This window comes from Myxocyprinus asiaticus, chromosome 21 (genome assembly GCF_019703515.2).
Source record: "Myxocyprinus asiaticus isolate MX2 ecotype Aquarium Trade chromosome 21, UBuf_Myxa_2, whole genome shotgun sequence".
Taxonomy (NCBI): domain Eukaryota; kingdom Metazoa; phylum Chordata; class Actinopteri; order Cypriniformes; family Catostomidae; genus Myxocyprinus; species Myxocyprinus asiaticus.
Genome location: NC_059364.1, coordinates 16,389,717 through 16,415,880, shown reverse-complemented (window position 1 = coordinate 16,415,880; position 26,164 = coordinate 16,389,717). Strand labels below are relative to the sequence as shown.

Sequence of the window (26,164 nt, the reverse complement as noted above, 5' to 3'; positions counted from 1 at the left end):
TCTTTCTTCTTCATTATGATGGTAAATGGTGGAATATGCAAAATACACTAAATTAAACAGAGTCTTGTCAAAAGCAGACCCATGTCATGTATAGAAACTATACTTGTAACTTAAATAGTAAGACTGTATTTTGACAAATATCAGCAAATGAATGTATCTGCCTTTCTTTAGGTTTTCCATGGTTTTCTCTGACAAGACACACAGGCTTCTTTTGCCCAATATAAGCAAAAGAAGCAAGTACAACCCCCACCCCCACATTATTTAAACCATGATCAATGGAAACATGGGTAAATGCATCACGTAAATGCCTCAGGCCAAATCTACGCCCTTGCGCACAGGTGACATTTCCATTTAAAACTCCCCTGACACTCACTTTTTTATTTGAAGCAAAATATAAATAAAGCCCAACATGACACCCATTATTGCCAGGAAGTGAGTTTTTATTTAAAAATATATATAACATGTAACCTGTTGCTATCATTAAGTACATATGATTAGGATTGACTTCCTGTAAGGCAGGACATACTTCCATAAGTTCCAAAAGCCAGTGCTGCCAACAATGCTACAACTAAAAACAAATATAAAAAATATATATATATATATATATATATATATACATACACACCAATTTTCTCTGCCTCCTCCACAAACTAAAGTGACCTATTGTTTTTAATATCTTAATGTTTACATTAAGGATTAAGGCTACTGTAGCTTATCTTTTAGACATTATAATTACAACAATAATATTTTGGCATATAAATAGTAATACTAATATTTCATTGTCAGGTGATAGTGGCTTCAATCACAAACTTTTCTGTCACCTACATACCCATCTTGTTTCAGGCCTTAAAGATTCAAACTGGACCTCAAACAAGTACAAGATTCATTAATATGCTTCAGTTTATGGACTTGTGCAAATAACAACTATATTGTGTAAAATATAGGAAAACATGACTGCACTTTGCAGGAAATATTGTTAGGAATAAGTCACAGTGTTATTTGATCTCTTTGCCTTCTTAAGAATGTCACATTTCTTGCGATTAGGGCGCCTGCAGCGCTCATCAATGCTGGGCACACATTCGTAGTGCCACACCTCCTCCATTTTGTCAACAGGATAAACGGCCTCCACATAATGCCGAATAAGTCGAAGACGCACAGGGTCCAGCTGTTTCTTGTTGCAGGCTCCCGAGTGGTTGTACTGCAGCCGTAAATTTTCCTGCGTGAAAAGCTCCGGGAAGAGACGGACGAGAAGGCGGGCGGCAAAATTCCCAACAGACAAACTCTGTTGGACAATCTCCCTCACTTCAGCATCTGTGAGAAGGTAGTCAGAAGGCACTGGGAAATCTGGGATGGACACCGAGAGGTCCTCAAGAGGAATCTTGCAGAAGTCTTTGCTACTTTTCTCCAGGGGTAAAGGTAGGATTTCAAAATCCTCTTTCAAACGATCTGAGGTGAGAGCGTTGATTTGGCCAGCAGTTAGCAAGTCTTTCGGGTCAGGATCTTGGTCAGGTGAATAGGACTTACGTTGTTGCTGGTATGAGCGGCGTTGGTCAGTATCCCGTCGCCTACAGCGCTCATCCAATTTTCCAACAAACTCAAGGGTCCAGGTACGGTCATTCCTAGCCTGTGGGTACAGCAGCTGGACATAATGTCGGATGAGATTGACCCTTATGGGATCCAGCTGTTTCTTTCCCAGAGAACCACTGCAGTTGTAGTGTTTTCGTGCATTCTCAAAAGTGAAAAGCTCGGGGAACATGAGAACCAGGAGACGGGAGGCAAAATTCCCGATGGATAAACTGCATTCGTAGTTGTTCTTTAGCTGTCCCTTCGTAAGTAAATAATCCTGAGGAACATCAAAGTCTGGAGGAGGAATCTCCAGGTTGTCGAAATCCACAGGCTCCAGCCATGACTTCTTAGACTTGCGATTTGTTTTCTCATAATCACATAGGTCAGTGATCTTACCAATGGGAATGTTGTCATCTCGGTTAATGTCACGACCGTTGCCATTGGCCGAAGCATTCTCCAATGCTTCCTCCATGCGCTGTACGCACAACTGCAGCCAAGTGTCCTCTGGGACATCAGGGAAATTGGCCTCCATGTATTTTCGTATAATCTCTAGTCTGTCTGAGTCAATGATCAACTCTCCAATGCTGTTGTGGCCCTCTGGCAACTTGCCCTCCTCAAACACCTCTGGAAAGAGTCTATTTAACAGGAAAATGACAAGATCTTCTGGGGAGGTTAAGTCTTCAGAGTCATCAACAGACTCCTGGTGGTCAAACACTATGTCTGAGTTGACATTGTTGGGATGAATATCATTGCTGTTCTCTCCAGAGTTGGGGGACAGACTTTCATCCTGGGCATCTTCACTGATGAAATGGGAACTGTGATTCTGTTCCATGTCAAACCCAATAACCTGTTTACTACACACCTGGCCGCTCTCCATGTCCTTCTGAGCCCAGAAATGATTAAAGAAATCATTGATCTGCAGCAGGCACTCTGTCTGCCAGACATTTTCATTTTTCAACAGTGGGTAGCAGACTTCCACGTAGTTTCGTATTAGCTGGAGGTGCAATGAGTCTAATGTTCGTTTTGTTGTCAGGCCGCAGGCTGTACAGCCGTGTGTGCATTCCTTCGCTGTGAAAAGTTCTGGGAACAGCTGCACGAGCAGCCTGCAACCCAGCTCACCAGCAGTGGACGTTTGCTCCATCAACTGTGTCAGCTCATCACCAGTCAGCTGGTACTCAGGAGGAGGCTGGAATTCCATGACCATCTCAGAGGGCTTCATCTGCTTTTTGATGCGCGTCACTTCCAACGAGAGCAAATCCACCTTACTATGCAGCTGAGTCATGCTGGAATTCAGCGTGTTAAGGAGGAAGAACATCTTCTCAATGAGTGGGTAGAGGTGAGAATCCAAAGCTGTAGGAGATCCTGTGACCCCCACACTGGGGGAGGCCTTAAACATGTGATGCTTTCCAGAACTGCCCAGTTTTTGGAAGTGGACACCATTATGGCTTGCTATGGCTTCATTGTGAACTCCATGCTGTTCTAGATTACATGCGGCTTTACGCTCAGAAATGCGATGTGTGATGCTGTAGAGTGGTTTCCTGTATGAAGAGATGGGTATTTGCTCCTGAGGAGATAATCTGTGGCCGTGAGAGTATGATCTGCTTCCATCTTCTGAACTGCCATCTAGGAGATGTTCTCCTGCCTAGATAGAAAGCATAAGAGATAAACAGATTATTTGAATGGTTTGTATGAATATAAAGGTCAGGACTTTAAACCAAATAATTAGCAATAGCCTGTTCTTTTAAGGGACAGTTCACAAAAAATGCAATAACATGCATATACAGTACATCTATGCATATCAGTACATATGCCTAAAATGCAAATGTAGGTCAAAAATGACACAGCTGTCAACTTTTTGACAAATTTTTACATGAAGTGGTCTTTTCATCTGATACTCCAGGTATCCCTTAATTAAGGTGTCTTTGACCATGTGAACTGACTATTTAAAAATTATAACTACCCCAGAATGCATATGTGGGTCGTATATGGCCCATATGTGTTTCCTATGGTATTCAATGAATTTAACATTAGTATTACACTTGTAATACATTAATTGTTTTCAGTTTCCATCTGTTATGTAATAAATATATGTTAAATACCATGTTCATGTTCATATTTATGTGCAAGTATAGTAAGTTGTCATTCAGCCGATGCTTTTATCTATAGTGCATGACATTATACCTATTACAGGGACAGTTCTTGAGCTTAAATGCCTATTTCACAGTATCCCAAAAACAAGCTTGTAATTGTAGAGAAATTGAAGTTTGCCCGTGACATCACAGACGTTCCATTTCGTACACACATGAACTTCACCTCACCTGTGTTGTCACCTTGACTCTCTTCCTGTTATTGGGGCGTTCCACCTCTGTTGTAAGACCATCAGGACCTGTATGTGTGGCTGACCGTTTTGTAAAACGCTGAAAGAAGCTTTCCATCTTTCCCTCTGTGTTTTCAGTAACATCTGCATCTTTCTCCACTTTAACTTTTGGAGAAAAATTCAAAAGGTATTCGTAACTAATCAAGAAACATACATGATCTCAATCACTTTTGCACAAATGTAATGAGGTCAGAGGGCACAGGGAAATTATGTTTAGCAATAATATACTATTCATCCATGCACTTTTAATAAAAATATGCCTCTGTGTGACACTTTGGATAATTTAACTCAAGACGGTTTATTAGGGTGTTACACGCATGTTAGTAAACAGTGTAAATTGTGATGTGTAATGAAAGGTCAAAAGGAACAAAGAAGTGAAAATGATCTGAGCATGAATTATTATTTACATACTTTTATCAGGCACTTGTCCATCTGCATTAACCATGCACACAGAGGAGCTCATGTCCTGAGAGAAAAACACAAGATCCATGACAGATTATTTGAAAATGATTTAAAATGTACAAATCTAATCTGCTGCCAATTAAATTGCACAGTAAGCACATTTTAACCCCCACTTTTTTTTTTATTCATAACTAGCTGTTCAGGGAATTGAAGCTTAACGCTGTAAATACTAATAGTTATCTCAAATTGTAAATAAAAAAACAAAAAAAGTTTACTCAATCTTAATGTTTTACTATTCTTACTAGTTTTAAATTACTGTTACTCTTTAAACCCTAAAGTAGTCAGTAATAAAGACGTTTAAGTGGTCCTAAATAAACAGTACTTGAAATGTCACATTTTGGAATCATAACTTAAATATACACGTTCTTTAAACTTTGGCTTCAAGTACTACTAACTCAAAATGATCAAGTACAAAATTGCAGCTGTGTGGAATACCCATAAGCCCTTGTGCTTGAATAAATGATGTATGTTTAGTCAAAACAAGGGAACTTATGTAGAAAAAGAATCATTGTGGTTTAAAAATGCATACAGTTTTAATTCTTATGACTATTGTTGTTGTTTTGCTTTGTAGCTGGTTGATAGTTATTATTTGAGTGAAGTCACCATTCGGGTGATCAGTGTTACCTCTGGTGAACTTAAAGCTTGTTAAATTTAAGTCATTCTTCTCTACTCAATTGTACTTTACAAAAGTGCAGATTTATGTGCACTAAGTACTGAAAAGAATCCAATTTGCCATATGCTAATCGAGATTCCAGTTTCCATTATACTGTATAAAAATTGCTATAACTCAATTGAAATAATTCAATAAAAAACAATGATACTTTAATCACAGATGAGTTGTTTACTTGTAACTAGTTAACGTTACTTAAAGCCAAATAACTATGTTTACTTTAAAAAAAGGAAGCAAACCGATTGTCTTAAAAAATTCTAAGGTCAACTAATTAGATTTTACCGTGTAGAAATAAATGACTGACATATCGACAAAATATCACTAAATGATCATGTATTTTACAAAGAGGAAGGCTTTGGCCTGTTGGATGACAGTAATGTCAACAATACTGGTCACAAGTGTCACTAAAAGCGTGGGAAAATCGTGAAGGATTAATGAGTGTTATAATTTTCTCTGTGTGAGAGATTTTCCCCTCTGTTTGTTTGTTCATGTCTTGCACCGTTAAGTCTCGCCAGGACACCGGAGAGGCGCTGCTTCACCGTACCGACCCCCGTCCACCGGCACCACTTCCTCATTCTTCCACTGGAAAGCCCACGGATCGGTACAACCGGAGAAACATACAGACAAATCGGTTCTCTCCTGCGCTACTTCTGCGTCCCTAATGTGGATTTACGTATGCCTTTAGTAAACTATGTACTATATCTGTGTTTTTTTTGCAAAAACACGGTGTGCTCCCCTCCTCTTTCGTGTTTTTCCCTCCCTCCCCCGTGCGCAACACTCTCCCTCTTGCGTGACGCGGCAAGAAAACATCAACCGATGAGTTTTCGCTCCGTCTCGTGCAACACGGTACGCTAAAACTACCTGCACGGCACAAATAAAACTCACCTTTGCGACGCCGAGCAGCCGTGTGCAGTATGTTAAGAGGTAACAGCCATTGTCGCGTCTTTAAATCTGGTGGATTTGTCCACGGTAACTGCTGTCCGTGTTTCTCTCCGCTGCTTTTTTTTTTTTTCTAGTCAGTGCCCTCTCGCGTGACGTGACGGTACTGTGTCATTTCCGCACAACTGTGGGTTTGCTGTGGGCTCCTGCCAGTCCACCCCGCGTGAATCCTTGCGCTGCTGCACCGTGTGGCCTTGAAAGACGCACCGAGTGCGCGCTGTGGCGTGGGACTTCTCGTGATACTGTCATTTGGAGAGGTCACTCGAGTTGTGGGGCTGAATTACACGAGTGTTTCTGCATGCACGTATTATACGCCCATGACGGCACACATTTAAATATCAGTATGTAGCTGATTTGGATAAAACCTTAATAATATAAATATGATAAAAGGCTTTTAGTGTAGGTATATGGCTGTAATAAAAACAAACCAATATAGCCTAATATAAACAAAGATGCAAAAAGCCAAAATAACATTTTTAACAATTTTATCATAAAGGACGTGTTTTAGTACATTGTGTTATTTTATTTTAACACATAAATGACGCTCAGTAATTTCAGGAAATTACGGATATATTATCAACACCAAAAACACCAAACGATAGGCTACCACGAAATGTTTCTTCTCGCAAAAGGTTTTTAATTTCTATGGTTAGTAAACAATAAACAATTAGCTAGCGAATCCGCAGTAGCCATATAGGCTACAGTACAAATATTTGACAATATGTTTGGTTTTCAATGCTTTATGTTAAAGGAATATTCCGGGTTCAGAAATTTAAGCTCAATCAACAGCATTTGTTGCGTAATATTGATTACCACAAAAATACATTTCGACATCCTTTTCTTTAATAAAAAAAAAAAAAAAAAAAAAAAGCAAATGTCTGGGTTACATTAAGGCACTTACAATGGAAGTGAATGGGGCCAATCTGTAAACGTTAAAATACTCACTGTTTCATAAGTATAGCCACACAACATAAACAATATGCATATTAACATGATTTTAGTGTGATAAAATGGCTTGATAACCTTTTCTATGTAAAGTTATATCCAGTTTTACAACTTTGTTGCCATGACGACGTAACGTGCAAACACAAACCCTAAAACGACCGTAAAAATGATCACAAGTTTTAATAGAAGAATGAATGTAAGTGTTTTATAAAATTATAAGCTTCACATTTCTGTCTTTAAACACTCCAAAACTTGGCCCCATTCACTTCCATTGTAAGTGCCTCACTGTAACCTCGATTTTTTTTTTTTTTTTTTTTTTTTAAGAAAAAGACGGACGAGTCGAAATTATTTTTTTGTGGCGATCAACATTATGCCACAAATGCTGTCGATTGAGCTTAACTTGTGTTGAACCCAGAATATTCCTTCAGTATCAAAATCATTACCAATTACGTATTTGAAGACGCAAGTCTCCATAGATTAGTAACAGAACCACAAGTATAGACATTTATTTTCAAAGCTAAACATGTACTTGGCCAAAAATTAAGCTCTGTGACTAATGCAAGTTGCTGTTAATAATCAGAGTCGAGTTTTTGACATGTCTTGACTCAGTTTCACATCCCTTTTTATCTTGAAAAATCATTGTTGAACTTTATAAATCCATTCATTTAAAGATATCAGTTGACGTATGCGTATTCCAGTTTTGCCCATATTAATAAAGTTTAATTAAATGTCCAGGACTCAGCGCCATTGTGTACTGGACGTTTCATCTAGTGTTATCTGTCGCCGCTTAGTGGACATGAGGTGAACTGCAGGGCAAAGTCGCGTTATTGTCCTGTGAAACATGTTTTTGTTGTTATGTAAATAAAAGGCTATTCATTCGAGCATTTAGCAGAAGGTTTTTTTTTTTTTAAATTAAGCATGACAAGATAAGACTTTATATAGCATATGAAACAGTATCTTACACTGTAGACTAGAGGCAACTCGCTCAAACAAGGCCACTCTTGCTCTCTTGCACACACGCACACTTCAGACACTCATCAGTTGCACCCAATGTGGCTAATGTGCCGTAACGCGCATTAGAAATGACTGCATTAGTGATGTCTGCATAAAGTCATGGAACCGTGGTTCTTTGAGGTGGGGGTGTGTATGATGGAGCGCCGATCATTATTCAGGTAATGTACCACGTTTGATCCATCATGCGATGATATTAGCGCCTATGTTGGATGTCGGAACGCACGCGTGCGCAGGGAATGGGGAGTTTCCCGCTGCTCGTTAAAAAGTAATTTCAATGATGCTCTCATATAATTTTTTTTTAAATTTTTTTTTTTTTTTTTTTTTTATCTCAAAAAAGCGTATCCGTCTAACAGAGGAAGGAGGAATTCATAGATCAACTTTGGCTTTGTCTACCTAAAATATTACGATGGTAACCGGTTTCTGCCACAATATCATAGTGGCATAGTGGCAAAAAAGATGAAAATTCTCATCATTCTCTATTCACCCTCATGCCATCCCAGATTCTTCTGCAAAACACAAAGATTTTAGAAGAATATCTTTACTAAGTAGATCCACACAATGGAAGTGAATGGTGAACAGAACTTTGGAGGTCCAAAAATCTTATAAAGCAGCATAAAAGTAATCCACATGACTCCAGTGATTAAATCGATATCTTTAGAAGCAATGTGATAGGTCTGGGTGAGAAACTGATCAATATTTAAGTCCTTTTTTTTAATATTTTTTCTACTATAAATCTTAACACTAAATTTGCACATTCTGAAAGTGAACGTTGAGATTTATAGTATAAAAGGATTTAAATATTTATCTCACCCAAAGCGATTGCATCATTTCAGATGACATAGATTAACCACTGGAGTCATATGGATTACATTTATGCTGCCTTCGTGAATTTTGGAGCTTCAAAGTTTTGGTCACCATTCACTTGCACTCAAAGGACCTATAGAGCTGAAATATTCCTCTATACAGGTGCTGGTCATATAATTAGAATATCATCAAAAAGTTGATTTATTTCACTAATTCCATTCAAAAAGTGAAACTTTTATATTATATTCATTCATTACACACAGACTGATATATTTCAAATGTTTATTTCTTTTAATTTTGACGATTATAACTGACAACTAAGGAAAATCCCAAATTCAGTATCTCAGAAAATTAGAATATTACTTAAGACCAATACAAAGAAAGGATTTTTAGAAATCTTGGCCAACTGAAAAGTATGAACATGAAAAGTATGAGCATGTACAGCACTCAATACTTAGTTGGGGCTCCTTTTGCCTGAATTACTGCAGCAATGCAGCGTGGCATGGAGTCGATCAGTCTGTGGCACTGCTCAGGTGTTATGAGAGCCCAGGTTGCTCTGATAGTGGCCTTCAGCTCTTCTGCATTGTTGGGTCTGGCATATCGCATCTTCCTCTTCACAATACCCCATAGATTTTCTATGGGGTTAAGGTCAGGCGAGTTTGCTGGCCAATTAAGAACAGGGATACCATGGTCCTTAAACCAGATACTGGTTGCTTTGGCACTGTGTGCAGGTGCCAAGTCCTGTTGGAAAATGAAATCTGCATCTCCATAAAGTTGGTCAGCAGCAGGAAGCATGAAGTGCTCTAAAGCTTCCTGGTATACGGCTGCGTTGACCTTGGACCTCAGAAAACACAGTGGACCAACACCAGCAGGTGACATGGCACCCCAAACCATCACTGACTGTGGAAACTTTACACTGGACCTCAAGCAACGTGGATTGTGTGCCTCTCCTCTCTTCCTCCAGACTCTGGGACCCTGATTTCCAAAGGAAATGCAAAATTTACTTTCATCAGAGAACATAACTTTGGACCACTCAGCAGCAGTCCAGTCCTTTTTGTCTTTAGCCCAGGCGAGACGCTTCAGACGCTGTCTGTTGTTCAAGAGTGGCTTGACACAAGGAATGCGACAGCTGAAACCCATGTCTTGCATATGTCTGTGCGTAGTGGTTCTCCCCCACATTTTTGAATGGGTTTTGTTTCACAATCCTCTCCAGGGTGTGGTTATCCCTATTGCTTGTACACTTTTTTCTACCACATCTTTTCCTTCCCTTCGCCTCTCTATTAATGTGCTTGGACACAGAGCTCTGTGAACAGCCAGCCTCTTTTGCAATGACCTTTTGTGTCTTGCCCTCCTTGTGCAACGTGTCAATGGTCGTCTTTTGGACAACTGTCAAGTCAGCAGTCTTTCCCATGATTGTGTAGCGTACAGAACTAGACTGAGAGACCATTTAAAGGCCTTTGCAGGTGTTTTGAGTTAATTAGCTGATTAGAGTGTGGCACCAGGTGTCTTCAATATTGAACCTTTTCACAATATTCTAATTTTCTGAGATACTGAATTTGGGATTTTCCTTAGTTGTCAGTTATAATCATCAAAATTAAAAGAAATAAACATTTGAAATATATCAGTCTGTGTTGAATGAATGAATATAATATACAAGTTTCACTTTTTGAATGGAATTAGTGAAATAAATCAACTTTTTGATGATATTCTAATTATATGACCAGCACCTGTACATTTTTGTTTGTGTTCTGCAGAAGAAAGAAAGTCATACGCATCTGGGATGGCACAATGGTGAGTATATGATGAGAGAATTTTCATTTTTGGGTGAACTATCCCTTTAACATCATTAAAAAATTACTGGGCTATTTGTCACAAGGGCCATATCTCAGTAACTAATTAAGGTTTTGAGACAAAAGAAAAACAATTAGCCTACTTGTTTTCTCTTGCTGTGGTTTTGTGTATTGGTTTCAAACATTTTAATGAGAATATTTTGTGTTAATCCTATCTTCAAACTAATATATCAATGTCAAAATAATTTTTAAATGTATGGTAAGCAGGAAAACACAATAAAACCCAAATGTACATAAGTATAAGTTTCTAGAACTATAAAAAGGTTTATTTAAACCTAAGAAAGTTCCAAGGACAAGTGTATTTTTCATAAATGTCAGGTCAGGGCAGGTCATCACATGCATTTTAAATGTTGTAATTTTATATAATTATTACAGTTATATAAATGTATATTTTTATCTGGTCAATAACATTTTAAATTAGCTGTTTTGTTGTCATAAAAGACTTTAAGGTATATGCACCAACAGAAATTGACTTTCAAAAATAAACCTGAGAAATCAAAAGTCTATTAAATGAAGCACACCGCATGGAAATGTGTCTGTACCTCAGTCACAGGAAAAACTGTTTACTTATAAAAGGCTATTTCCATTATGTTTATTTTATCACTTATACAGTGTATAAAAAAATGTCACATACAAATTTGACTTTCAGTGCACAAGGAACAAATGTTTAAAACTGATCTTGGATCAGTCTCCGTCTGCCCAGAAATAACTAAAACTGATGAAAACACAAAGGGGGAGGAGGGTTTCCTTTATTTGGAATAAATGAGTGTTGTAATAGCCTGGAGCTTGACTGAAGTGGAGCTGGTGTCCTCTACTTACTCTCTCTTACCTGTGCAAGACCAGTCACCATGTCATCAGGAGATCAGATTACCACAAATTGCCAAACCACAAAAATCATTTCCATGCACAAAAACAGAGACAGGATCATGTTCCAGGGTGATGATACAGACGGCTATAAATTCACACTGCAAATCTGTGTATGTCTGTCTTACGATTGGCCGCTGACTGACCCCATAACACACAAATCAACTATATGTTTAAAACAAGGAAAATAAAACTCAAAAGTACAAACTAGATTTTGGTGAATCTGAGCCAACAGCATTTTTATGTTGTTTCTGTCATTTATGTCTATTGAAAGATCAACTAATGAACATTTCTAGAGTTTAAAGGGATAATTCACCCAAAAATAAAGTTCTGTCATCATTTACTCACCCTTGTATTGTTCCAAACCTGTATGACTTTCTTTCAATGTCCACAACATGAGGTGTTACGCCAAATGGCAGCCTCAGTCACCATTCACTTTCATTGAATCTTTTTTCCCATGCAATGAAAGTGAATGGTGACTGAGGCTGTCATTCTACTTAACATCTATGTCTGTGTTCCACAGCAGAAAGCACTACAGGTTTGAAACATCAACATGAGACTGCATAAATTATGACTGAATTTTCATTTTTGGATGAACTATTCCTTAAATACTTTGCTTCCAATGTGTCTGCTTTGTTGGAAACAAATCAAAATAGGCAAACTTCCACATGACTACTTGAAATCTCTATGTGTAGATGTCTTAAACCTACAATTCCTTCTACACAAAGACCATATTACCTCCGATCACAAAAGATTTCCAATACCAAATCTCTGTTTTGATAATTGACTCTAATAATAAAGTCCAAATGAACTGTGATCAGGGCAAGAGAGAGCACAAGACTTTGCCTCTGACAGGGTGGTGGTGTGTCAGTTGAAGAGAGCTGCTTGTCCTGTCTTCAGTCCTCAAGTTTTCACAGGTCTGCTCGAGGCCAAAAGGAATTTCTCATGTATGACCAGAGGGCTGTCCCGCTCCTACCAAGCAGAGTTAATGTACTATCCTGCCAAAACATCTCAAATCCAAAGAGAGACAGCAAATGTGTGTGTGTGTGTGTGTGTGTTGCAGGGATGCTTAAACAGTGGTTCCCAACCCTGTTTCTGGAGGCCCTCCAACTCTGCACATTTGTATATCTCCCTTTTCTGACACACCCAATTCAGGTCTTGGAGTCTCCACTAATGAGCAGAAGAGCTGAATCAGGTGTGTTTGATTAGGGAGATATCCAAAATGTGTAGTGTTGGAGGGTCTTCAGGAACAGGATTGGGAACCACTGCTAGCATTTGTTTTTAAAGACCCCATGAAATCAAAATTGGAGTTTTGTGGCTTTTATGTCTGTTTGCTTCGAGGTCATCTACATGTTAGTGTGCTCCTAAAAGTTGACAAAACGTATTTTTTTCAAACTGGTCTCATGAAATCTTGTTACTGTACCTAAATATTGCTAAATGATTTTTTTGTTGCTTATTGTACGTATCGTGGCAGTTTCCAAGTGAAACACTAAAGCTGATACAACAACAAATTTTAACTTGCTATAACGGCCACACGCGCTTTCCTTATTGGTCTGGGGAGCGAGAGCGGCTTCTTCGGAGTGGCTCAGCTTCCCTGGACCTGTGAGGACGCCAGTGTGTGCACACATGGAGTTAGAAACCAGCTTCCCCAAGAGAGGTGCGCTCAACGTTTTAATGGCAGCAGGCACAGGAACGGAGCAAAAAAGGTCAGGCGCGAATTAGATGCGTTGTAGGACCCGCAGCCCCGGCGCAAATTAGATGTGACACTGGGACTGGATCATGTGTTGCGGCCGACGAGCCAGGAAGCCGGGCTGCCATTCCACTTATACGCTGAAGCCCAGTAAAGCTATAGGCCACAAGAGAAGCTGCCGCTCCTTGTGCCCCGGACTCAGGAGGGGAGCGCTTATGGCCGTTATACCTGGACCTTACCCTCTCATCACCGCACTTCCTTCACATTAACTGTGAGGATGCCAGATTCCTCTTTATTTTGGACACTTTTCCTCTTTTGATCACTTTATGTTGTTTCCAAGGCCTGACGTCACACCCAATGTGTCTGTCTCTTGCTCACTCTGCCAGAGTGGTGGAGAATGCGCAGTTGGGAATCACAGATGACATCACTTGCCCATCTCGTTCACCGGTTAGATGGAAAACCTGGAGCGGGACAAAGAATCCACGGGATGGCCTCGCAACCGCTAAAAGGGTAAGTGCACTTAAATAAGTATTTACCCTGCAGTTTGTTTAGGCTGTCATGTTTAACCCATGTTTCCTGGAGCGAGAGGGTGGGCTGGCCAGGAGAGGTATCCCCTACATGCCCACTCCAACCAAAGAGTCCGGTTGAGGAAGCAGCATTCTCTGGTGGATGGCCCTCAGAGGTAGGGTGATGACGACGAGAGGGAGGGGCGGGTTGTTCCGCCACAAAATATAGACACTTTTCACCGTTTATCTCAAAATGCTTTATTTTTTTTTTACATAAAAACAATTTTACTCTAGTGTATGACTTGTAAGGCCATACATTTTAATGTTTGCATTACATATCCAACAGTGCTGTATCTCAAATGATAGAACATTGCGTTTGCTATGCCGACACGCAACCTGAAAGTGTCATAGAAGCTCCACAAAATAAAACGGTTGCTTCTGCAACTGTGTTTTTTAACTCACAATTGCTTATATGACACTATCGTTAGATTTAGGTTTTAGTTTTAGAGTACGGATGTTTTTTGTTATTTTAAACTCGATAGAGCTTTAACCTTAAAAACGTCATCTGTTTTTATCTCACATTTACTTTTTGTTACTACTGGTAGGTTTAGGGTAGGGGGGTAGGTTTCGTTTATTTAATACTCCATAAAGCATTAACCTTAAAAATCTCATCTGTTCAGGAGACAATTTAACTTGCTTTTAGCAGCAAACAGTGGATATTTCAGCGTAGAACTGCCGCGATACATATAATGATCCACTTAATATCATGTTGCAAAAATGTCATCACAGTCACATAATTTTCACAAGACCAGGCTTAACTTTCAGCAGATATACGCGTTTAATATGTACAGTCTTTTGTTTGCAGGAAAACAGACCAAAAATATTAATGACATCATCTTGCCCCCAGGGACGTATCCTCATTTTTGTAATTTTACTCAAAATGAGAATGTCCCCTCACCACAGCAAGTAGTAAATTGCACACAGCTGCGGCGTTAACTAAAGGCTATCAGATATTATGAAAGAAAGGACAAGCCCTTTAATCGCTACTGCCCAACTTACTATTTTAATATATGAAAACTGCTCTCGCCAAGCCATTTCATGGGGTCTTTAAGATAGTCGGTAACTAAGAACTACCGATGTTCCTGCTCTGTCTCTTGCTTCTGCATATTCTTCCATTACTGTCTCTCTTCCCTCTCTGTCCTTCAAGCAATGGACAAGTGTGTGGGGCCCAGTGCATGCTGGTGGTGAACGTCACTCCCCTACGCCCTGCTTCACATCCTTGTCGTAGTCCCCCCCCGCGGTCACCCGGGAAACCGCAGGCTGCCCAGGCTGGCGCCAGCTCTCTCGCCAAGCTGATCAATACTGTAACATTTCCTGCCCATTCACTCAGGTCACACACTCACCTCATTAATTATTACTGCCAACACTGCTGCTGGAGCACCCACAACACACACAAACACACTCAGAGCACACACTCACACATTGTCATTGGTTTTTGGACAAACATTTTGGTTAATGATGCCCCCTATAATACCAATATGTTTTTTCTCTCCTCATGAATCAACTTACAGTCATATCAAAAATGTTTGTCTTTTTTAAGTGCTTTATAGAAATATTGACCTCTGCTAAGTACCCCAGGAATTTTCTGGCAGATGGTCTGAAAGTTTCAGAATAAATAAAGAGAGACTACAGAAAAAAAATATGCAAGGAGATTACAGCTTGCAGACAGCTTGTTTTATTTTAAAAGATATCTCTGATTTGGTGACCAAATGCATAGAGTGTGTATGAGGATTTTTTTTACATAGAATGTAAACTGAATTGTGCAGTCATGTGTGATAATTGACTTTTGTTTCCTCTTGCAGATGTCTTGCACACTTAAAGGGATAGTTCACCCATAAATTAATGGGTGATTCTGCCATAAATTCTGTCATCATTTACTCACCCTCATGTGTTCCAAATCTGTTTGTCTAATTTTCTTCTGTGGAATACAAAAGGGGAAATTTTAAAGAATGCTGACGATGCTCTTTTTACTATACAATGAAAATGACTGTCCGTCCCTAACATTTTGCTTAACATCATCTTTGTGTTCCACGGAAGATAAAACAAATCAAATGGGTTTGGAACAACATGATGGTGAGTACATGATGACAGATTTTTCATTTTGGGTGAACCATCCCTTTAAATCTGTATTTGAGACATACGTCAGTTCTACACCAGCGTCATCTTTGTCATCTGTAGAGCTTTATCACTGTCCTTCAAAGAGAGCAGGTCAGAAACTCAAAACTCAATGATCAGAGTCCAAGAGGGGCTCAGGTTCAGCATGAATCAACTGCTTCTAGATCAAATAGAATTGGATTTACATCTACGTCCAGCTCGAAAACCATCTTCAGAACTTGGTGACGGCGCAGGCCATGTTTTCCAGCGCTGACCGAGCCTCTGAGGGCGGGAAACACTTCATGGCCTCTAAAGCCTTGTTGCCGTGGTAACTGCACAGATCTAGCGCTTGGCTCACGCCTCTTTCCATCTTTATCAAGCCCCAGAGCTGCAGAAGACATAAGAAAGGCAGGAGGAGAAATTTTTATATCACTCCATCATATTGATCAAACAGAAACATGGATATTTTTACAGATGAAAGGGATAGTTCACCTGAAATTTTTTTGTCATCATGTACTCACCCTTATGTTGTTCCAAACTCGTATGATTTTTTGTTTCTTTTCATAAAAAAACAAAACATGTTAGGCAAAAATGTTAGGGACTAACAGTCTTAGTCACCATTCACTTTAATTGTATAGAATGCAATGAAAGTGAATGGTGACTGAGGCTGCCAATCACCTAACATCTGCTTTTGCATTCCACGGAAGAAAGAAAATGACATAGGTTTGGAACAAAATGAGGGTGAGTAAATGATGACAGAATTTTCCGTTTTGGGTGAACTGTTCTAATATACACTGCCATTCAAAAGTTTGGGGTCACTTACTCATTCCTTATTAATTTTTTTTCTTCACATTTTTTAATAATAGTAAAGTCATCAAAACTATGGAATAACAAATGGAACTATGGGAATTAATTTGTGACTAAAAAAAAATCCTAAATAAATCGAAACTATTTATATTTTAGCATCTTCAAAGTAGTCACCCTTTGCCTAGAATTTGCAGAAATGTTCTCAACCAACTTCTTGAGGTATCACCCTGGGATGCTTTTTAAACAGTATTGAAGGAGTTCCCATCTATGTTGGGCACTTATTGGCTACTTTTCTTTATTATTCGGTCATCCATTTCAAAAACTTAATTAAATTAATATGTTGGCACAATTATATTTTTGTCTACAAAACTCATTTCAAACATTTGACCATAAGCCTTCAGATCAAAAGCTTTTTAATCATAAGAAACATTTCATTCAAGTGACCCCAGACTTTTGAATGGCAGTGTATATCTGTTTAAATTGAATATATAAATATATTAAACACTTTATACACATTGTTTGGCAAAAACCCAGAAAATCTCCCGTTGCAGCTCCTCAGTTGTTCTTGTTTAGAAAGACAAGTAAACCTATTTATCCACTTCCTTTTGTACACTCAATAAAAAAAACATTACACTTGGTTTCATTAATATATACTGAGCCAAAAGATTATGACCATTCACAGGTGAAGTGAATAACATTGATCATCTCCTAACAAGGGCGCATGTCAAGGTCTGGGTAGATTAGATGGTAAGCGGACAATCAGTTCTCGTAGTCAATGTGGTGGATGCAGGAGAAATGGGCAGGAGTAAAGACCTGAGCGACTTTGAGAAGTGTCTATTTATGGCATTATTTTTAAAGACATCCTCACTATGAAACATTTTTCCCAAGTGCCTAAAACTTTTGCATAGTACTGTATATTTAGAGCCTAGTCAAGATGATGACTTTTATATTTAAAATAATTGTAAGAACACCAGTTACATTTAAACATGTTAATGAAAATGCTTTTATATTTACACAATATGAAATAAACAAGAGCTCTTCAATAATACACTGATGAGCCAAAACATTATGACTTCCTGCCTAAAATGCTGTTGGTCTTCCGCGTGCCGCCAAAACAGCACAGACTCAACGAGGCATGGACTCTACAAGACCCCTGAAGGTGTCATGTGGTATTTGGCACCAAGACATTAGCAGCAGATCCTTCAAGTCCTGTAAGTTGCGAGGTGGAGCCGCCATGGATCAGACTTGTTGGTCCAGCACATCCCACAGATGCTCAATTGGATTGAGATCTGGGGAATTTGGAAACACTTTGAACTCTTCATCATGTTCTTCACACCATTCCCGAACAATGTGTGCAGTGTGGCAGGGCGCATTATCCTGGTGAAAGAGGCCACTGCCATCAGGGAGTACCACTGCCTTGAAGGAGTGTACCTGGTCTGCAACTATGTTTAGGTAGGTGGCACGTGTCAAGTTGACGTCCATATGAATGGCCGGACCCAGGGTTAGGGTTAGGGGTTAGGTTAACCCAGCAGAACATTGCCCAGAGCATCATATTCCCTCCACTGGCTTGTCACAGTGTATCCTGGTGCCATCACTTCCCCAGATGAACGGCGTACACGTACACAGCTGTCCACGTGATGTAAAAGAAAACGGGTCTCATCAGACCAGGCAACCTCCTTCCACTGCTCCAAGGTCCAGTTCCGACACTAGTGTGCCCATTGTAGGCACTTTTGGCAGTGGACAGGGGTCATCATGGGCACTCTGACCAGTCTGCGGCTAAACAGCCCCAAACGCAGCAGGATGCGATGCACTGTGTGTTGTGACACATTCCTCCCGTAACCATCATTAAAATTTTCTGTGACTTGTGCCACAGTAGACCTTCTGTCAGTTCGGACCAGACGGAATAGCCTTCATTGCCCTTGAGCATCAATGAGCCTTGGGCACCCAACACCGTCGACAGTTTGTGGTTTATCCCTCCTCGGACCACTGTCGGTAGGTACACTCCACAAGCCTTGCCATTTCAGAGATGCTCTGACCCAGTCATCTGGCCATAAATATAAAACATGTAAATGTGTATACGACAGCGTGTTCCAGTTCCTGCCAATATCCAGCAACTTCGCACAGCCATTGAAGAGGAGTGGACCAACATTCCACAGGCCACAATCAACAACGTGATCAACTCTATGCGAAGGAGATGTGTTGCACTGCGTGAGGCAAATGGTGGTCACACCAGATACTGACTGGTTTTCGGACCCCCCCGGACCCCCCCAATACAGTAAAACTGCACATTTTAGAGTGGCCTTTTATTGTGGCCAGCCTAAGGCACACCTGTGCAATAATCATGCTGTCTAATCAGCATCTTGATATGCCACACCTGTGAGGTGGATGGAGTATCTCGGCAAAGGAGAAGTGCTCACTAACACAGATTTAGACAGATTTGTGAACAATATTTGAGAGAAATAGGCCTTTTGTGTAGACAGAAAAAGTCTTCGATCTTTGAGTTCAGCTCATGAAAAATGGGGGTAAAAACAAAAGTGTTGCGTTTATAATTTTGTTCAGTGTATTTAGGCTGTCTCAATTGCTTCTGTCTCTACTTGTAATCCCAGACTGACTCAATATTCATTGGGGGGCTCTGTGGGGACCATGCCATCTGTTGCAGGGCTCCCTGTTCTTCTATTCTATTCTATTCTGTTCTATTTGCAAAATAAATGTTTGGGAGTCTAACATGTATATTTCCTATTGACACACTAAAGCTGAAAATATAAATAACCATCTTAAGACAAATGTTTTTGTGAAGCATTTTATGTGCCTATTTTGCACAGTACTGTAAAACAATAGTATCTTAAATGTAAACTTAAGTGCTAGAGTTTAGCCACACACAAACAGTGCAAATAGCCTACTGCTGGTTCTTAAGTGTTTTGGTTTTGTTCACCTCTTTCATACGACCAGCAAACATGAACTATTATTATCATACCTGACTAGGTAAATGTAATGTTCTGCTTCTTCACTGATGTTTCTTGCTGGATTAGCTGATATTTTCCCTGCACTGCAGTCTGTCCTTTGGAGAAGAGTGCAACGGCAGTAAGCGTTAAGTCTAAACGCCTTGGCCCTTCAAAGGCTGTGCGCAAGACAAGCTGCGGTGCTTAACGAAAGTATAAACCAGGCTTAATCCGAGTCAGAGAAACCGAAAGAGAGGGAGACATGGCTGTGGATAGGTAGAAGATGGCATCAACTGGCTGTGTACCTGATGCCTGGAAGCCCTGATATTTGTTTGCTGTTTCTGTGTATGTCCATGTCTAGCCACAGTTTTATTGTCTTTTTAGTACTAAAAAACTTTATTGAATTTTTTTCCATATGCCAGATAGTGATGTGACCTTGTGACATACCCCTGAGATTTACCCCCACACTTTCACACAGAAAAACAAACCAGTAAGTGTATACTGGAGAGGTTTATGTCTCACGTTTATGTGCTGATAAGAGATATGTGATGTGTGTGTGTGTGGGTGTGATATGTCTGTCTGTGCCCTGTTGAAGGAGAATCTTGTGTGATATTGCTGTCAAACCGTCTCCCTGTCTCCTCTACAAATAAACCTGCCATTCTATCCCCTAATATCCAGTTTCCACAGCGACCCGAGCTCCTTGTGCCATCCTCCTCTTCCTGCCCCCCCACCCCATCACTGCCTCCATCTGTCTTCCCTACTTTCTTTTTTTCACTATTTTTTCCTTCTTACTTTGAAAACCAACAACAAACACAAACACCTCCTAGCATCTCATTCACCTACACACACACACACACAAGCTAGTGTTTACTGATGTTATGTTTTTGTAAAACTAGGACTATCAATCTAATATGTTAATGTAGTGCGATTTATTTAATATTTAAAAATGTGATAAAATAAATGTCACAATCATACTCTGACCTGTATTTTGGTAATAAGGAATGCTCCTACAATTCTGTTGCAACAACAACAGAATGGAACAGAATGCAATGGTTTCAAGGAGCGTCTTTAAAAGTTTAACTAATTTTTACTTGACATGGCATCTTAAAATGCGGCACTCATGGTGTGAGACACAACAGAACGACCAAAGATATCTGTCTGCATGTGTACATAGACAAACAATTAAAAATGCTGCAGAAAGAATACAAGAATGTGTTCTGTATGAATGGCCCCTAAAGTCTACCTTTTCAGTTTGTCTTTTATAGTATTCCATTGAGTAATTCAACTTTTATTTATTCTTATTTATTTTTTATTTCTTGTTCTTTCCTTTTTCATTTTTATATTCCCTCAGCTGACTTTTCCTTTTCTTTATCGTGCTTATGTAAAGCACTTGAATTACCATTATGTATAAAATGTGTATGACATAAACTTGCCTACACAAGACAGATTGACAAACTTGATTGCAAAACAGATTGCTGTTGACAGTAGTCAACAACAATCTTATGGGCTTATGTTCAATGAGATGGAAATAAAATAAACAATACATTGACTTCTAAATCCACTTTCTGTTATGTCTATTCAAAGCATTAGTCTGTCACAATAATATAATGTCTTTGAATTATTTGCACATGGGGGCTTTTATTCAGCAAATAATGATAAATGCAATGAGTTCAATTCATGAATTGTCATATCATGTTATTAATTCAGTTAAAATTTGTAATCGATCGACAGCTCTATTTATAACAAAACATTTAAATAAGCATGAACAACTGTTCAACTTTTGCCCTTTTATTTCCTGAAAATGAAATAACTTCTGTTTTTTTGTAAACATTCTCACACACTAGGAGCCTGGAAATGATTTCATGACTGACTCTTGGGAAACTGATCTGTGTCATAACTGTATGAATGTTTCATCAAAAGAATTGTGGCTTGATCCTTTGATTAGTGGTTTGACCAGGAGGATTGATTTCTTTTGAATTCTATAGACAATCCCACTTATTCACTGGCTGAGAGGAAATAATAAATTGTTTTATTGGCGTTTACGGTGGATTAACACCATATTGCATTGACAACATGTAAAAAGGAATCCATAAAATTCTGAACACACTAAAATATGTCTGTTATTCTTTACTTTGTTTTCCCCTCCCTTAATCAATAAATAGCAAATGCTCACCTTTGTGTAATCAATCTGTCTAGCCATATTCTGGGTCTAAAAAGAAGAGGGAGACAAATGTGAATCCAGAGCACGCCATGCTGACACAATGAAATCTGAACCGTAACAGTGTTTTGCCAGCAGTCTAGAAGCAATAATCTTATTGAATCACACCAATTAATGATACATACTGTCTACTCAGTAAGCATATCAACTATACTAAAGTAAAGCAGGTCGAAATGTGCAGACAGACTGGCTTAACCAGTCCGCTAGCTGCATTGTGAGTATTTATGTATCATCGTAGTATTTTATACTCCATTTATGCTGATGTAAATGAAAATCATTGTATAACATATTTTTTGTACAGTAATTAAGTACATAATTACTGTATTACAGTATTTAGCTGTTGAGTATCACCACTGAGAATAATGAGAATTACAAAAATCCATATACAAATATCCATTCAAATAAATCCACCCATTATTTGATATTTTATTTATTGTCAGGAAAATAATGTTGCAATGCAAAAAAGCACTTACATTAATTCTTCTGTTAAAACTCTTGTATTATTTAAGCTGTTAAGTCATTAAAACAGGGTTCCCACTCTTTTCAAGGCACAATTTTCCAGGACATTTTATGTACCCAACAGGTGTAATATTTAAGCAAAAACACATGATAGGTCATGATGAATATAGTGATCCTAAGGGGTCAAGCCCCGAAGGGGTTTAGTGTTCTTATTATTAGTTTAAATAGGATGTTTTTTGAGCGAGGTAATTAATCAGTTTTAAAGTGATTAATTTTGCCTCTGTTCAGTGCGTTCAACTCACGCAGCTCAAGCGGGGAAATTCCCCACATACTGAATTATTGGATTCGATGAATCCACATCTTCTTTTATAAATAGATGTTTCTCTAGCTGTATCTTGCACTGTTTATACCTTGACTTGCAGTATTATTATCGTCATATTTTCGAAGTATGCTTTTTTTATGCCCAATTCCCAATTCGCTCCAAGTCCTCATGGTGGCGTTATGACTCGCCTCAATCCGGGTGGCGGAGGACGAATCTCAGTTGCCTCTGAGACCGTTAATCCGCGCATTTTATCACGTGGCTTGTTGAGCGCATTACCGCGGAGACATAGTGCATGTGGAGTCTTCACGCTATTCTCCGCGGCATCCACGCACAACTCACCACGCGCCCCACCGAGAGCGAGAACCACATTATAGCAACCACGAGGAGGTTACCCCATGGCCATGTGACTCTACCCTCCCTAGCAACCGGGCCAATTTGGTTGCTTAGTAGACCTGGCTTGAGTCACTTAGCATACCATGGATTCGAACTCGCGACTCCAGGGGTGGCAGTCAATGTCTTTACTCGCTGAGCTACCCAGGCCCCCTGAAGTATGCTTTAATAAAATCATTTAATTATGGTCATTATCAGGGCCATCCCAAGCAAAGGTGAGGCCCATGGCGAGACTGAACGTTGGTCTCTATTCGGTAGCGATTACCGCAGGGCCCGGTACGGCCGCACAGGTTGCACTGCCCTAAGGACGGCCCTGGCCATGATGTGTCTTTTTTGTCTCGTATTTGTTATTTCGTTGACGAAATAAAATAAAAAAATTATTTGTCAACGAATGTTTTCGTCAGTGATTTCACTGACGAGATTAACACTATCTGTAACAAAAACCTTGTTAGCACCACATACTAAAATAATTTACAGGACAAATAGTTATTTTCCAGGACATTTAAGTATTTTTCTCATTTTCCATGACTTTTCCATGATTGGAAAACTGCATTGCAAAATTCAAGGTTTTCCAGGATGTGTGGGAACCCTGTTAAATCGTCATTTTGGGGTTTTAGGGTTTACTGACATTATGTCATCATGGCAATGAAGTAAAATTGAATATAACTTTACACAGAAAAAGTTAGTAAGTGATTTTATCACACTAAAATCATGTTAACATGCATATTGTTTACGTCTTGAAGCTATACTTTTGAAACAGTGAGTATTTTAACGTTTACAGATTGGCCCCCTATTCGCTTCCATTGTAAGTGCCTCACTGTTATCAAGATTTTAGCTTTTTATTAAAAAAAAAAAAAAAAGGAGGGAATTAAGTTGAAAATAATTTTTGTGGTAATCAACATTATGCCACAAATTCTGTCGATTGAGCTTAAAGGTGTATTACAGTATCTCTGTGACGTACCTGTTGTAGCTGGTGCCGCCATCTCTCAGGTCCTATAATCTGTTTGTGGAATAACACAGGAGCTGAGTCCAAACTAAACACAGCTGGTTCTGACGCACTCTTCATAAATGGCTGCAGATCAGAGTTTAACTACAAAACACACACATATATATCCATGAGCATTTTCAAACAGGAGAGAATAAATCAGCTCCAGGAGATATAAGCTAAAACTAAGACAGCAGGAATAGGTAGACTATAGGTAGACAGCTTCAGCCCACAATGCAGGTGCATGTACACACCTTGTGTCCCAGAGCAAGGTGTTTTCCGTACTGAAAAGCCACATTTTGAGCTTCAGGACAGTGTTTGGCAAGCTCCATCGCTGCCTTACAACTCTTGGCAAGCAAAGCACCATGTGACAGGAATGTCTGGTCTTCCCAGGATGCAACTGTTAGACTCCCTTCCTTCAAAATACAGAAAGAGAGAGAAAAAAAATTAATAAAACAAGTAACAATGTTTTATAAATATTGAGATTTATGACAAAAGGTGTCACAAATCACAGAAACTGATAACACTGTAAAAGTACCAAAATGGTTTTACATGTTAACACTTAACTTCAGTTGGGTTTTACAATTGAATTTGAGAACTTGTACAATAAATATTTGTACAAGCAAGTCAATACTTATTATGCAAGTAAAAGTTTCCTTTTGGCTCACTCTGTGTATTGTGTGTCCAAAGACAAGATCCTAGCATCCCATTCTCATTTCATGTCTCTCTTAATATCTTTTCTGTTTTTTTTTTTTTTTTTTACAGTCAGTTGATGATCAAAAATGTAAAAAGAAACATTTATTCTTATAACACACTGCACACATGAGGTAAAAAAAAATAAAAAATACAACTTCTCTCGTGTTAATATACAATGCGCTCATTCAACCGTAAACATTTGCTTGCGGGGCTGCTGCTTCTCTTACGAGACAGTACCATTTTAGAACATTTTTATGTAAACACAATGTAAATCGCACAAGTGCATATAAAAAAAACATTCAACTAAATGTAGTCATGTAGCAAGTGAAATAAATGTGTAAATACATAAATATTTAAAGACATAGTCATACAGAAAATACTTCAGAAAACACTGTGAATATTAAAGAATTTAATAAATAGGCTCTTTGTAGCATCTATGCAGGGGTTGGTCATTTTATTAAAACATTTTCATAGCAGTTTTGATAGAGTGGCACTTACATTATTCTTAAATTGTTATTTTTATAATATAATGATTAAATTATTGTCATATATGTCATTCTGTGTTCATTATTAGGTTCCAACCTTGTGAATATTTTGTTAAAAATGTTTCAATGAAACTGAAATAGTGACAACAGCTTGTATCATTATTAAAAATGCAATTTCATGACATAATATGAATTGATAGAATGTGAAATATTTAAAAAAAAAAAAAAAAAAAAAGCTAAAATGTGATTCAAATTATGAAAAGTGAAATAAAATAAAATGTACAATCCCTTATACTATATTTTGTGAAGTCATATATATGAATACTATAGATATGTTAAGATGCCCCCTTCTCGAATTGCTTAATATATATTTTAGTTTTCTGTTGCATTACGCTTACATGTTGTCAAAAGTCTGGAGAATAAAAACAAATATTTACTAGCCAATGGCGATACTTTCTCCAATACGTCTGTAGAGACTGCAAACGCTCATTTACAAAATAATGAGCAAAAAGGTTTTATCTGACACAGGAACTTGTGGCTTTGTTTTCCAGTAACAGTTTAGAGTAAAATTCTACTGCATTTGTTGTCAAGTATCATGAACTAACAATGTATATCATTATTGTACAGCATTTATAAATCTTGGTTAATGTTAAGTTATACAAATGTTCAGTGTTAATTCATGTTAGTTCATAATGTATTAGCAAATATACTATTAAGCATTAACATATACAACTTTTAATAAAAACAAAAACAAATTATTAGTACAAGATAACATAACCAAAATTATTAGTAAGTGCTGAAAAAAATTCATTGTTTTTTCATGTTAACGAATATAAACTTACTGTAAAGTGTTACCTGTTATTCATTAATATCATATATAACTTACTCACAATAATCATTATCTGTCCAGCTTTCAAACTGTTGATCATGTAAAAAGCTTGCTGCAATTTATATTGTAATGTTTGCCTTCAATCTGCATGTTATTTGGAGGAGAACATAGAAAAAGGTGTGAAATTACTTGA

At 38.5% G+C, this 26,164-nt stretch overlaps 2 protein-coding genes across 2 annotated transcripts in view; both read right to left on the bottom strand.

Annotated features, from left to right (window-relative positions):
- Positions 1-316: 316 nt before the first annotated feature.
- Positions 317-6,255, bottom strand: bend3 (BEN domain containing 3). The gene is made up of 4 exons (XM_051648989.1): positions 5,961-6,255; positions 4,355-4,409; positions 3,885-4,048; positions 317-3,208 (listed from the first exon to the last, which is right to left on the bottom strand). Exons 2-4 carry the CDS (start codon positions 4,404-4,406, stop codon positions 977-979), a joined length of 2,448 nt encoding a protein of 815 aa, XP_051504949.1. The 5' UTR covers positions 4,407-4,409; positions 5,961-6,255; the 3' UTR covers positions 317-976.
- A 9,126-nt stretch (positions 6,256-15,381) lies between these two features.
- pdss2 (prenyl (decaprenyl) diphosphate synthase, subunit 2) overlaps positions 15,382-26,164 on the bottom strand; it is a 50,560-nt gene continuing 39,777 nt past the window's right edge. Inside the window, exons 5-8 of the mRNA XM_051648994.1 lie at positions 24,216-24,377; positions 23,938-24,066; positions 21,761-21,796; positions 15,382-16,229 (exon numbers count right to left, since the gene is read on the bottom strand). Coding sequence (XP_051504954.1) covers positions 16,074-16,229; positions 21,761-21,796; positions 23,938-24,066; positions 24,216-24,377 — 483 coding nt within the window. The 3' untranslated portion in view covers positions 15,382-16,073. The remainder of the gene's footprint in view (positions 16,230-21,760; positions 21,797-23,937; positions 24,067-24,215; positions 24,378-26,164) is intronic.